At 41.5% G+C, this 13,473-nt stretch overlaps 1 protein-coding gene across 3 annotated transcripts in view; it reads right to left on the reverse strand.

The window, feature by feature from the left end:
• Positions 1–903: 903 nt before the first annotated feature.
• mib1 (MIB E3 ubiquitin protein ligase 1) overlaps positions 904–13,473 on the reverse strand; it is a 65,971-nt gene continuing 53,401 nt past the window's right edge. Inside the window, exons 14-23 of one of the 3 annotated variants that reach the window (XM_080034727.1) lie at positions 12,668–12,754; positions 12,018–12,176; positions 10,620–10,801; positions 9,758–9,947; positions 9,445–9,523; positions 8,569–8,739; positions 7,100–7,168; positions 6,252–6,352; positions 5,768–5,803; positions 904–3,279 (exon numbers count right to left, since the gene is read on the reverse strand). In XM_080034727.1, the coding sequence (XP_079890853.1) occupies positions 3,139–3,279; positions 5,768–5,803; positions 6,252–6,352; positions 7,100–7,168; positions 8,569–8,739; positions 9,445–9,523; positions 9,758–9,947; positions 10,620–10,801; positions 12,018–12,176; positions 12,668–12,754 (1,215 nt within the window). In that variant the 3' untranslated portion in view covers positions 904–3,138. Of the gene's footprint in view, positions 3,280–5,767; positions 5,804–6,251; positions 6,353–7,099; positions 7,172–8,568; positions 8,740–9,444; positions 9,524–9,757; positions 9,948–10,619; positions 10,802–12,017; positions 12,177–12,667; positions 12,755–13,473 lie in introns of all 3 variants that reach the window. The other 2 variants (XM_080034726.1, XM_080034728.1) reach the window with 2 other exon arrangements.

Genomic DNA, 13,473 nt, shown 5'->3' on the forward strand with positions numbered 1-13,473 from the left:
CCATTAATTAAATGGTGTAAAGTATCCAAATAAACATTGGTAAATGAGTTATTCTACCAAGTAAAACCTCTAAAAAATGTTATGCTGTAGGCCAGACAATTAAAAACTGCTGTGGAAGAAAAGGGTGAAAGTGGGGCCAGCAACAGCAGTCACTCACTCACTGCAGCAGGTAAACCACATGAGGGCCCACTGTTTGAGGGAGAGGTACTTGAGTAGAAAATGACAAAGCTCCACGGACATGACACCAAACTACACACCGACTGTCAAGGCCTTGTGCCAAGTCCCAGAGATGGGAGGGAGTATAAAGAGGTGTCTGCCGTAAGGTCCGTGTGCATTGACGGACTGAAAGGATGACAGCATGATGAATGTCTTGTTATGAGCAGCCAAATACTGCCGCCGCATGTGAGCCAAGCCCAAAGACGTCCAGGTTATGAATGGACTAGTCAATGAGCTAGAACATAAATGGCCTTTGGTCATAATTTCTTAGTGCTGCGGAGATGCCTTGTGAGATGTCCTGCTGTCACACCGCTGGCTGGAGAAGATGCATCACTCTATTTAGGTCTCTCTCATCTCTCCCGAGTGGTTTTCTCTACTCCTGCTCTTTTTCCTCTTCTCTCTTCCCTCTCTCCGATTAGCATAGCTGACCTATAGCACGCTGGTGCCGAGTCATTATTAGGTGTTAGCATTTTCAATTACCTCACACCTCCCATCCCTGGAACCCTGTCTCCTCGGTGAGGCAGACGCTGCACAGCAGGAGAAAAGCAACAAAATGCAAATGTTCTGCTCATGAGAAGCCAACTACATCTAAGCTCAACTTGAAAAAACAAACAAACAAAAATAACAAGGTAGTGGAAAATTCAGTAGAGGAAGTTAGAAAAACAAACCTTGAAAGTCCCATTGTTCATTAAGAACTTTATTTTAGCTATATGGTTGTTTTAAAAGCACTTATTAGCAATACAGACTGAACGGTTTTCATGATACATGTCGTACTGCATGTCAAACATTCATGCCAAAGAAAATACTACCGATACATTTCCAACAGGACAATTACAGGTATGGGAAATAAAAGTACAAAATAGGCTTTTTCATAACAACCATAACAAGACAACACTACCATAAAGCGTATTAGTGCTTCTAGCTTAAAGTGTTATCATGATCAATTAAAAGAATCAAAAACGTACTCAAAAAAGTTGCTTTCAGTCCTAAAGAAAAAACTAAAACAATGCTTGTATGTGGTTGCAATTCCCATGTGGGCAACTGCCTTTTAAAAGAGGTAAGGCAAGGGTTCCGTCTTTAAAAAATGCATGAGCTTTCCTCCCAAATAAAACACTGGTAAAAAGATACTTGACATTTCTGACAACAAAATATCTTTTTTGTTTTTCTGTTTCACAACTGAACAAGTTAGACTTAGGGAGACCAGAGAAAAATGCTTCTATTGATGATTGCTAGAAAGCTTTTGCAAACAAAAAGCCAACGAAAATAACAAAACAAACAAAAATAATAAACATAAACATCGCAACATTAATATCAAAGCAGAATGTTTGAGAGATTTTGAGGCTACATTTTAGGAAGGCAGTGATACCTATAAATCCTATTTTCTTTTGGGCAGCAATACAAAATAATTTATTCTACATTTTCATCTTAGTGTTCTAATAGATTGTACTCTCTAGCTCAATAAATGTTGATTTCGAGAATAAAGGAAATACACTTAAATAAAAAGAAATAGTAATACAAGTTAAAGAGCACCTTATCCCCATTACAAGTTATTTAACAAGTAGTTTTTTTGGAAGCAAATGGCACAGTCATCAATGGTAAATTAGCAATGTTCATTGATACAATTCTCGTCAGACAATAACCAGCAAGTCTCAACAGTTTAACACCAGGTTGTGACGAGATACTCTTGTTACATTAAACATTTGCATCGTGTGTGTTTGTGTGTACAACAAATACAGGTACAATGGGGGCTGATCACTGGACAGAAGCTGAGTGAGTTTGTGTGTTTGTCTTGAATTTGTTGATTCCCTACAACGGCGGCTCTGGAACTCACAGACAAAAAGGTGTTGCGACACCGTTGGCGTTCTCGGTACAGCTTGGTAAACATTGTACGGGTGTGGCGTGCTACCTGGCAGTTACTACAACTCTTATCTCTGTTTTTCTTTTCTTTTTCCTTGTTGAGCTTAAGTGGACCTCCAAAGTCAGTGCAGAAAAAAAGAAGAGCTTTTACCCTGACTCAGCTTTTTTTCTAGTGCAAAACTGCCAACATCTGGTCTCCAACCGCAAGGACATGTCGGCATACAGTGTGTCACGACGGCCAAACTGAACACAGACAAGACGCTAAAAAAAACACTCACTGAACCTTTTAAAATGGTGCAAAACAGTTAAGTTTCACAAACTTGCCATACTGTCATGAACAATGAAGTACTTAAAAATCCACATCTGGAGCTTCCGATACCAAATAGGCGTGCATAAAGAGATTTACAAATACAATAAAACTTGATGGCAGCTGGCACTGGGCGACAGATGCATGAGAACTTTACATGAAAAAAGGTAACAGGCCGACCTCTACGTCACCTCCTCCACACTTCTGAATTTCGCTCTGAACTGAAAATCCAGAAGTGGGACTTGCTCCTTTAGTGAATATCAAAGACCATGAGTCTAAAAGGAGCCAGCATAGACTCCATCAAGAGAAAATAAGCTTTTACATATTAAATCCAAACAGAGAAAGTGACACAGAAATGAGAATTGTGGGATGGTGGGAAAAGCAAGGCAGAGAGAAAAAACATTTTGAAAAAAGGCGAAGCCCGTAGTTACAAGCACATATGTGGCTGCTGTGAGGACACACGATGACAGCCGAAGAGCAAAAAAAAAGAAAGAAGAAAAAGTCAATTCATATTTGTTCCTTTTTTCTTTTTTTTTTGTAACAGAATTTCCATCTGAACACAGTCAAACCATTAAGAGGGAATTGGTTGTGTTGAATAAGACATTGGAGGACGCCCTTGGCTGGCTAAGGATGTTGGCGTGGCGGCAGCAGCAGCAGCAGCTCGTGTGATTGTGGCGTAGCGGGCGGGCATGGCCGGTGAGGGCTCTAATAGAAGAGAGTCAGTCTGTGCGAAGGGATGGGAGGGAGAGGTTTGGGGTCTAGTACAGGAGGATGCGGCGCTCGATTCCCTTGCGGCAGATGGGGCATTCGCTCATTCGGTCCCCACACAGCTGGCAGGTGCCGTGGCCGCACATGAAGATCATGTTCTTCAGCCGGTCCAGACACACCGGACACATGGTCTGCACACAAGATGAAGAGACAACAATTGTGTTGCGATGGTCGTTTTTTTTTTTGAAATCGCACAAGAGAATAACTCACTGAGTCAAGATCTAAACAGAAACTTTATGAAATAAGACATCTCAGTTACAGCAGTGTTCCATCAAATCCCAGCTCCATTTGATTTTATTCCTCTTTGGTAGTTTATGAAAAAAAATGCTTAGACATTTTTATTTGTAATTTTTGTTTATAATGTGTATATTTGTATTTTTTTTGTATATGTGTTGTTAATTTATATTTGTTTATAGTCACTTGTCATGTTTATGCCTAGGTGACAAACAGAAATTAGTATTTTTGCTTTCTCCAGCACGTTTACGTTTTGTAGTTTTCATACTGATGTGGATTAATGTGCTCTGTCCCTATCCAATGAACAAATAAATAAATTAACATTATGGTAGAACATTATTTTTGTTTGTCAGATACTGGTTCAACCTTGTTAAACATAAGAATGGACGATTTTCTATCTTTTATATAATTGTTAGTTTATTACTGTTCAGTTTTGGACTGCTGATCAGACAAAAAAAGTTGTAAATAAATTGAATTTAATTTGTGATGGGCATACTTTTACTATTGGCTGCCCTCTTTTTATTTAAAACTAAAGTTCAGAACTTTTTCATATAAATACATTTTGGTTACCGTATTTTCCGTACTATAAGCCGCACTGGACTATAAGCCGCAGGTGTTATAATGTTTAATTACCATATGTAAGAGTTCGTGCACAGAGGAGATTGTCGGGAAAGAGATGGCTGCTTGAGGAAGCTCCCATTTATTAACATTTCAACAAACAAGTTGCATATTTGCATAACGTATTCAAGTGTTACCATTTAGTGCAATAGTAGCTACTATGGATGGGCACGAGTGTTTTCGCTACTCGTGTGATCGCTTGCATTCCTCGAGGATCAATCGATTCCTCGTTAAACTTTTTTCTATTTTTAGAACGCAACGCATCTGTCTGCAGAACAACGGTTCACCGCAATAAAGCGCTCAATGCTTATTGTCAAACAGTCACAGTTGCCATATAATATTAAGGATTTTTTTCCACAAGTTTAAAACACATTTTCCTCACTGAAAGTAATTAAATAGACGGGCCACAATTTAAACCGATCGAGTAGGTCTGCGGTGCGGAGAAAAAAAGATAAAAAAAGCACGGGCTGTAGTTGTAACAAAAAAAAAATAGCCTCAGTCACCATTTAAAATAAGAAGGGCAGCAAAAAATATAAAATTATTGTCCTACAATTTAAATACATATAAATAACTCACCAAAGCAGATAGTTGTATATCCAACCGCGTAATGCTCACTCCGTGTCCGTGAATAATTACCGCGACTAATTCCTCATTAACGGAACGTTACACCGGTCGGTTTTTGAATCTCATCCCATATTCCCTATTGAAGGCTTCTTAACTGTTGTTGGCTCGGAGCGAATGTGCCTGAAGTAAGCCTCACTTCTTCTTTACTTTTCTTTCCAAGCGGAGAGCACCTTGCATGCTCACCTGGAGTCTACTCATTACTAACTGAGAGTAACAGGTGTCATCTCCCCTTTTTATAAACGTAACTTTATCATCTGCTTTGAAATAATTGGACAGTTATATTCCTGAAAATGTTCTAGAGAAAGGAGAGACCGTGTTCAGCTCCGCGGTGCCGTGGAGAACACAGGCTGCGCTGCGGTGGCACGGAGGTGGCAGTTACTTGCAGTTGCTGTTTGACACAACGCTCAGTTTATTGCACTTGCATCAAAATATTTAATTTTGTTAAACTTTATTTTATCCGTTTTGTGCCGTTTCGTACACGTATATAACATTTTAAAATAGGGGCGGCCCGCCAGCCTAAAGGCTACAGACAAAAAAAAAAAAAGATTTTCCTCATCCACCAATCGAGTTAATTTGAAACGAGGAGTACTCGAGTACTTGATTACTAACGCCCATCCCTAGTAGCTACAGAACATATACTGTGCTGCGTAATAACAGGGTGGAAAAATGGGGGAAAAGTCGCGGCTTATAGTCCGAAAATTACGGTACATTCAAGCCATCGCCAAACGAGTTGACACAAAGTTGATTTAGTCTATCAGCTCCACAAAACTCTATATTTCTCAGTATCAACAAACTGGTGTTGCCCCTGACACTGGCGTAGGAGCTCAGAAAAATCCCAAGAAGAACCCTAACCCCAAGAAATTCTTCAGTTGTTGATTCTACGGCAAAATAAAACATCAGGACATTCATCAGAAGGAATACAATCCATGCGTGATCACTAAAGGCTTACTTCCTGAAGATGCACCAACAGTGTTGTTGTAATTACTCAGAATTCCTCATGGGGGCAACAGAATCATGCACTATAGCTTTAATTGAAGAATCAATCTGTTTTAACCCCTGACAGTGACAACTAATTGGGAGCTAACAAGCTCTAACTTAAGACGCTGTAGATCCCACCTACTGGCCTGTGTTTTACATGCTTACCTGTTCCTTAATGTCTTGGAGCTGTTGCTGTAGCTTCTGTAAAAGTTGTAAAGTTATTAATTTTTGGTGGCTAAAAATGACTATTTTCTGCCCCCTTTTTATTTTAAAGCTATTGTGCGTAACTTTTTTTTATATGAATGAGTGTCTATTACATTCAAGCCGTCGGCAAACAAGTTGACACAAAGTTGATTTAGCCTATCAGCTCCACAAAACTCTCTATGTATTTCTCAGTATCGCAGCGTTTACAAACTGGTGTTGCCCCTGACATTGGCGTAGGAACTTCCTGTAGATGTGTCAGCAGTGTTGTTGAAATACTCAGAATTCCTTATGGGGGCAACATAAGTTACGGACTATAGCTTTAATTAAAGAATCAATCTGTTTTTTAACCCCTGACATTGCCAACTAACTGGAAGCTAACAACCTCTAACTTAAGACGCTGTGGCGATGTGGATCCCACCAAGTGGCCTGTGTTTAACATGCTCACCTGTTCCTTGATGTCTTGGAGCTGTTGCTGTAGCTTCTGTACATCAGCGTTGACGTTGGTGTTGTCCTTATCCCTTTGCATGGCCGGGATGTTTCCGCTAGCTGTTTGGACACAATGGCACATAATGAGGAAGAAAAAAATGGAATTAGCAGCCAATAGACTTAGACCAGTGGCCACATCAAACTTCACCTCCCCGTAATGATAAACTACATCGCCAATAAAAAAGAAATGGAGCCACAACAACATTACCATTCTGAAACAACCTGGGAACTAGAGTATATTTAAAACATGAGTTCTGTGAACAAGCATGGATCACACACACACACACACGCACACACGCACACACACACACACACACACACACACACACACACACACACACACACACACAATTACGTTTGGCAGATCAAACTTGGACTCTAGCAGTCCGTTTTGGCATTGCATTCACTGTTAAATGACTAGCATTCGCAATAGCATATTTTGTAATTATTCGAAATATAAACTGGCAAAGGACAAAACATCAAACAGCGCTATTGGCACTGAAAGAGCCTTTGGATGCATGTGTATAATGATAGCAATGTGAAACTGCCTGAATATATTATTTTTGCACTCAACAAAAATAAGCTGGACTGAGGCCCTGTTAGGGACTCCATTCCAAACTGGCAAACATCGGCCAGAAATAATGAGCAGCAGTGTGATTCTTCTTATACTGCATCAGTGTTTTACTGTTTAGGGTATGTGTGTGTGTCACTGAAAGAGAAAGGGAGGGGGTGTAAGGGGAGGGGATGGGGCCAGGGCAGCACTGTGGGGAGGTCTGATAAGGGAGGGGATCATAGAAGTATACTTACACCAACTTAGTGCCAGATTGTTGGGCTGGAGAAGATCCTGCGATCCCCCTGCCATAGTGTTAGAACTCCCTGCTGGGAATAACCAGTCACATTGTTATAACAGGAGCCTTCCTCACCAAGCTCTACTGTTGGCCTGAGGACCAAAACTACTAGGGGGGGTTCAGAGAAAGATTTTGAAAGAGAAAGCTAGCAGGTTGGAAACAATGATTACGGAAAGAAAGGGAATATAGTCACTATGTAGAATTCCTAGTTAAAATGCATAGCGGCAGGTATTTATTTCTCTCTTTGCCATCAGCCAATGCCAAAGCATGACGCTAATGCTTGCACTCTCTCAGATAGAAGTCCATTATAACCAACGTGACGAGACAAATTTAGTAGACTAGATTTTGTTTTTGTAACTGACACCAGTGTTACTGGGATGTAGGGAAAGGAGATACACAATCAATGCTGCCCCTTGCATGAGTGTTTGGTTCTGCTTTCGTTTTTTAAAATGTCCGCTAACGACTGCAGGTGGGATTATGCAGGGAAACAAGCTGACACGTGGAGAGATGTAAAATAATTAATATGTGGGGTAAACATGAAGTTAGTGAACTTACAACAGTTTCCCTTTTAACTCAAAAAATAAAACGTGGAAAACACGATAGAAAATCACCACTGGTGAGATGCACCACTAAAAGAAGGACATGGGCAATAAGACACTGTGTTCAACTTGGAGACAAGAGGATGGATTGTGAATGTAACCAAAAATAAATACATTTAATTACACACTACATTGCATCTCTATTCTGTGTGAAGAGTCATATTTTGGGTAAAACTGAAAAAGCGTGATTCTTAGGTGTTTTAACATTCAAAAAACTGTGTCTAGATTTAGAAATTCTCTACGAGGCAGGTATTATAATTCACCTCTTTTTTTTAACATTCATGTAGCAATATGCATATAGCATTATGACTACAGGTTGTTTAGCATATGCTTACAAATTAGTTCATCCACAGAAATATGAATAAGGTAATCACGGGTTGTTTGACATTATTGTATTAGTCAATGCGGGTCAGCAAAACTCAATCTAGAAAGTGGCTTCTAAGACCCCACTATTAAAAACATTACAATATGAAACCCGAGATCCTATCTCTTTGGAAGATCTGTAGGGCAAATTTCAGGGAAGACACTGGGAGCCAAGCCAATATCTAGATAGAAGCTTGTTCAATATATAAATGAACTGTTTCAAAAGATCTGACTTGATTCATACATTTCTAACATGTCTACTACTAGGATGAGAAAAATAGAAAAAAACAACATATCAGTGATGCAAAAATGAAAGGAATAAAATGCATAAGCAAGGCAGCGACAAAGCAAAACATAAGATAAAACAGCAGATACTTTGAGCACAGTGGAAACTCAAAAAGAAAGAAAAGAAAGAAGGAAAAATAAGAGGGGGAATTAAAAGGGAATGTGTGGAAGATTCACTCACTAAGGTCCTCATCATCATCATCATCATCATCATCATCATCATCCTCATCATCATCATCATCAACGGCATCATCATCCTCCATACCTTTCCCTCCACAGCACAGAACGAAGGGGGTGCGGCGTTCGACCACAGCCCGACACTGTACGCACTTCTTCATGAGGATGGCACAGTCTGGTGGCAAAAAAAGAAAAGAAAAAAAAGGCACACTGGTCAGACTCTATATAAGGATATGTTTTTTTATAATCCAGAAACTGGACAAAAAGATACAGCTGGCGCAAATGTAAGGAAGAGTATTAGGGCCAGGGATGGTCTTCGAGGAAAAAAAAGGTGCTAAACTTAGTCCTTTTTTTTTTTTTTTTTTTTAATATATATTTTTTGGTATTTTTATGCTTTATTGATAGTGTAGATACAGAGTTTAAATGGGGCAGAGAGGGGAGTGACATGCAGAGAACGACCACGGGCTGGAATCGAACCCGGGTCCGCTGCTGGCCGAGGCCCATGGGGGAGACGCCCTACCAACTGAGCTAAGGGCGCCCCTCTAAACTTAGTCTTGTTTTGGCAAAAATGGGGTTGTAGCCCATAATCTGTTTTATGACGATAGCAAAGATCTGCATGATCTGTGTTTTATAACGTTTTCTTTACTTATTACTTGATACCAGAAGTTTGAATCTTTTGACATCTTTCCAACTTTACTGCAGTCTTTACCTGTCGAGTTAATTCTCAACATTGTATTTCATCTTTACTCTCAACATTGAATCTTTACTTTATTCTGCAGTGCATAATGAAAAAAAAAAAAACATTTCCCACTCTCCCCTGGCCCTAATAATCGTCCGTAAAAATGTGAGGGTTATGATGATGTAAGATGTGGAAACTTACTCTCACAAGCGCACATGTGACCACAGGGCTCGAACAACACGGCTGCCTTTTTGTCAGAGCAGACTACACACTCCTCAATCTGTGGACGGACAGAAAGGTTAAACATAAACAAAAAAAAAGGGAATACAATTGTCCACAGGCTCCTCCGTCTTATCTCTATCTATTTCTGTGTTGGACAGACGGTAGTGAGTAATGCTTGTGTGTGTGTGTGTGTGTGTGTGTGTGTGTGTGTGTGTGTGTGTGTGTGTGTGTGTGTGTGTGTGTGTGTGTGTGTGTGTGTGTGTGTGTGTGTGTGTGTGTGTGTGTGTGATACCTTGGTTCTAGACTGGACCTGATCCTTGCAGATGAGACACTTCTTAACGCGTGGCGAGCACAGGGAGCAGGTGGCGATGTGTCCACAGGGCCCGAATAGAGTGTCTCTCTTCATGTCTGAACACACCATACACTCGTCCAGTGACTCGATGTTGCTGTTCTGGGACGGGCTGCGCGTGCCTACCTGGCCGCTGGAACATGGAGAATAAAGAAACCACAGTGTGTGAGATAACAGAAGAGATTACTGGCCAGAGAGGAAGAGGAAAAACAACAGCAACATGGGAAGACAGAGAGAGAGACAAAAGAAAAATCGAAAACATCTTTCAGGTGTTGGTAGTCAATTTGGATGCATGACCAAACACATAACTATAGGATCTGTTTGTTTTAAGGCTTTTTAGAAGCATCATAATGTCAGTTAGATGAACAATATTTGGCCACATAAATGTGAAAAGCATACTAAATAAATAATTAGAAGTATACATCTAGGTCTTCATGACTGTATAGATATGATCAAAAGCAAATCCATTGCTCTAAGAAGCAACTGCTCTAAAAAGAAGAATCTAATTTCATTTTATAATGATTTAATAAAAATGGTTTGAATGGTTCAGGCATCACATTACGTTCATTTGGGAGACAGTTTTCTCCAAAGCGACTTTCAACAAAGAGTACACTAGCAGTTTCCGGTCTTCAGGCTGTGATAAGCTATAGGTCTCCAGGCTCATATTTAACAGACAGACATGAGAGTGGTATTGATCTTCCCATCTAACCCTTGGCCCCAAATAAAAGCAAAAAAAGAAAGCAAAAGAATAGCAAAAAAGGTTTATTTCCAAAAATGTCAACCTATTCCTTTAAGGGATGTTTACCTGCTCTTCTCTTTGTGGCATTTGGCCAGAGCCTTGCAGAGGCTGGGGTCGGGACACAAGTCTAGAGGGGACTGGCCCTTCTTGTTACGAATGGTCAGGTCCGCTCCGTTAGCTGCCAGGAAGCAGGCGATGGATGCTGCACTCTTCTTCTCTGCCCCCTGGGTGCCCAAGCCCATGATTAACTGCAGAGATGCCAGACGGAAAAAACACAAAAAACGGATAAAAATCAGTTTTTGACACAAGAGATAGTTAGAGGGGTTAAATCCAGTGGGATCAGTGTTTCGTCTCCACGTTACACACACTGGCACTCAGACCATTAATGCACAGAAGAAGAAAAAAAAAGAGGAAGAAGAGTATTGATTTTAATATTATTAATTAAATCCAGACGTAGCATGTCAAAGTGCTATCAGATCACCAATAATTAGCCAATCAAAAGGCATGACTTCAGATGTCTGTCAAGGCAAAGTAACCCCCTCTCACCCTCACTCAAAATCCCATTAAGTGTCCCGTCTATCTCTCTTCCTCCTCCAGCTCATCACCTCACTCAGTCTACCACCAACTCAAAGCTGAGTCTCTCTCTCTCGCAATTTGGGCCTTCCATGTCTGATTGTCTTACTACTAGTAGCTTTTTACATCTGTGCTGATGGAGCCACCGGGCCGGCTAATTCAATTCTGATCTTGAGGGGGGGGGGGGGGGGGCTATGGGAGAGTGACCCAACTGCACATATCTCAATTAGGCTTTGCTGTCTGTCTGTTCCGCTCCTCTGCCGGGGGAACCAGGAGGAGGGCAAGAGAAAGATGTGGGAGGGAGACAGAAGGTGACAGCAAAGGGAAGTGTGCAGCTAGGGCTGTGTAGCCTCAAACTCCTCCCTGTAGGGTTTTAGTGATGTGGTCATGTTAACATGGAGAGGGTTCAGGTCTGACATTTCCCTGTTGGCCGTCTACTAAGGGGACAAGCTCATGGAATGCTGGTCAGGAGGAGGTGGCAAAGCTGGTTGACTGTTCTGTGCTAGAGTGGGTCTAACTGTCTGAATGATGGGCAGGTGCAGAATGGGCTGTCCAGTCAAACAGATCACTGCATTAAGGAGCACTGAGCTTCCTGTTTAAAATGTCAACTGTCATTTCTCTTTGTAACACATCAGGCAGTGGTTCACATGCTGATATTTAAATATGGAGTCAGCGATTCGGGATAATGTTTGTTGTCAAAATCACTTTGTCAAATTCAGTGAATATCTCCGCTCGATCCGCCACCTGTACGTACTGTGTGTGTGCGCTAAAAAGAAAAAATGGGAGCCCACCATAGCTAGCAACATGCCCCCTTGAGGAATCTTGACCCAGGTAAACTACTGTAATCTAGGAGGAACAGTGAGGTTAATAATAGATGTAGTGTATATGTACCGTGTTCTTGGAAGGTTCCCAGGGTTCAACTTTGCTGACGTCCTGCATATCTTGGAGCTGTCGCAATTGGGAGAGCGTGTGGTGACGCAGAGCCTCGTGAAGTGGTGTGTCCCCGTCCTTGTCCTGTACATCAAGCTTGGCTTCTGCCCGCACCAGCAGCTGTTGAGAAAAACACATAAATAAGCAGTCGCACAGACAGGCAGTGGAATAGAAAAACTCTACCAACGACCATAAAGCTACTTTAATTTTATGCTACAATGCAGATGCCACGGTGCAGATTTATAAGGCTGCTGCTAACAATGAACTAACTGCAACAGTGTTGTAGTCCCCAATTATGGAGTGCATTATTCCTTGAGTCCACAAGATGGCAACGTGGCAATCTCAATCCAAGAGACTGCCAGAGAGCAATTTTCGCTACACAGCATCAATCTGAAAGCGGGACCTAATTTAACTGCAGGCCGTCCGCCAGTGTAAATTAAATGTGGGGCTGCACTGATGTTGTTCTACTGCCTTTGGTGTACAGTCCAGAATGAGGGTCTGATAGAGAGATACCTTGAGGCGGGGTGGTCACTTTGTGGTGGAAGTGAGAGGGGAACAGAGGAAAGAAATGAGAGAAGGCATAAAAAAGGAGGATGAGAAAGACCACCTACCCGGACTATCTGGGTGTGTTGGCGCTCCACGGCCAGATGTAATGCCGTCTGCTGGTTGACGTTCTGTATGTCTAAGCTGGCACTGCCCTGGGAGGCGGGAACATAATAAAAATATGAGAATTTGTGCATACATTAACAACAAACCATTAAAAATCACACATACAATGGTGGACATGTATATGAGAGACAAGTGATAAACGTACACAAACAGAAAAAATAAAATAAAAAAATAAAAAGTTAAATAATTGTTCGGCACATGTTAGATTGTCGACCATTCCAGCTTTATGTGCCATGAGAGGATATTCCTTCCTTGAACCCTGCCGACCAACAAAGCATCACCTAGGGAGCTATCAAAAAAAAAAAAAACGCATCCTACAATAGTGCTGCATGTGATTGTCATTTCCAATTGCGAACACCTCAGCTGAGGAGATGAGGAGGGAAGATAAGCATTGTGATCAGGCAGCGTGTGAAATCCCCACGTAATAAGACTGACTGACTGGCTGGCTGGCAGGGAATCTGCAGTGCACCTTGTAGTGTGGTGCAATTTCTGAATAGAAAGCTGAGCCATCACTGCAAACCAGCCCTTTGCAGGGACTTGGGAGAGAAAAGGCCGTCCCCGCTGAAAAGGTAAGCTTGCACAGCGAGCGCTCATGCGTTGGAATGTTGCAGCAACGTTGCTGCCTTGCACCATATCCTAATTAACCCAGTTCCCACTTGGTCAGGGGACTTCTGCTGTAAACTCCTGTATGTGTCTGTCGACAGGGAGTTAAACCCTGCAATCTCTGAGGGGAAAAGTGCACAAAGCT

This window comes from Ammodytes marinus (genome assembly GCF_949987685.1).
Source record: "Ammodytes marinus genome assembly, chromosome: 9".
In the NCBI taxonomy this organism is placed as follows: Eukaryota; Metazoa; Chordata; class Actinopteri; order Uranoscopiformes; family Ammodytidae; genus Ammodytes; species Ammodytes marinus.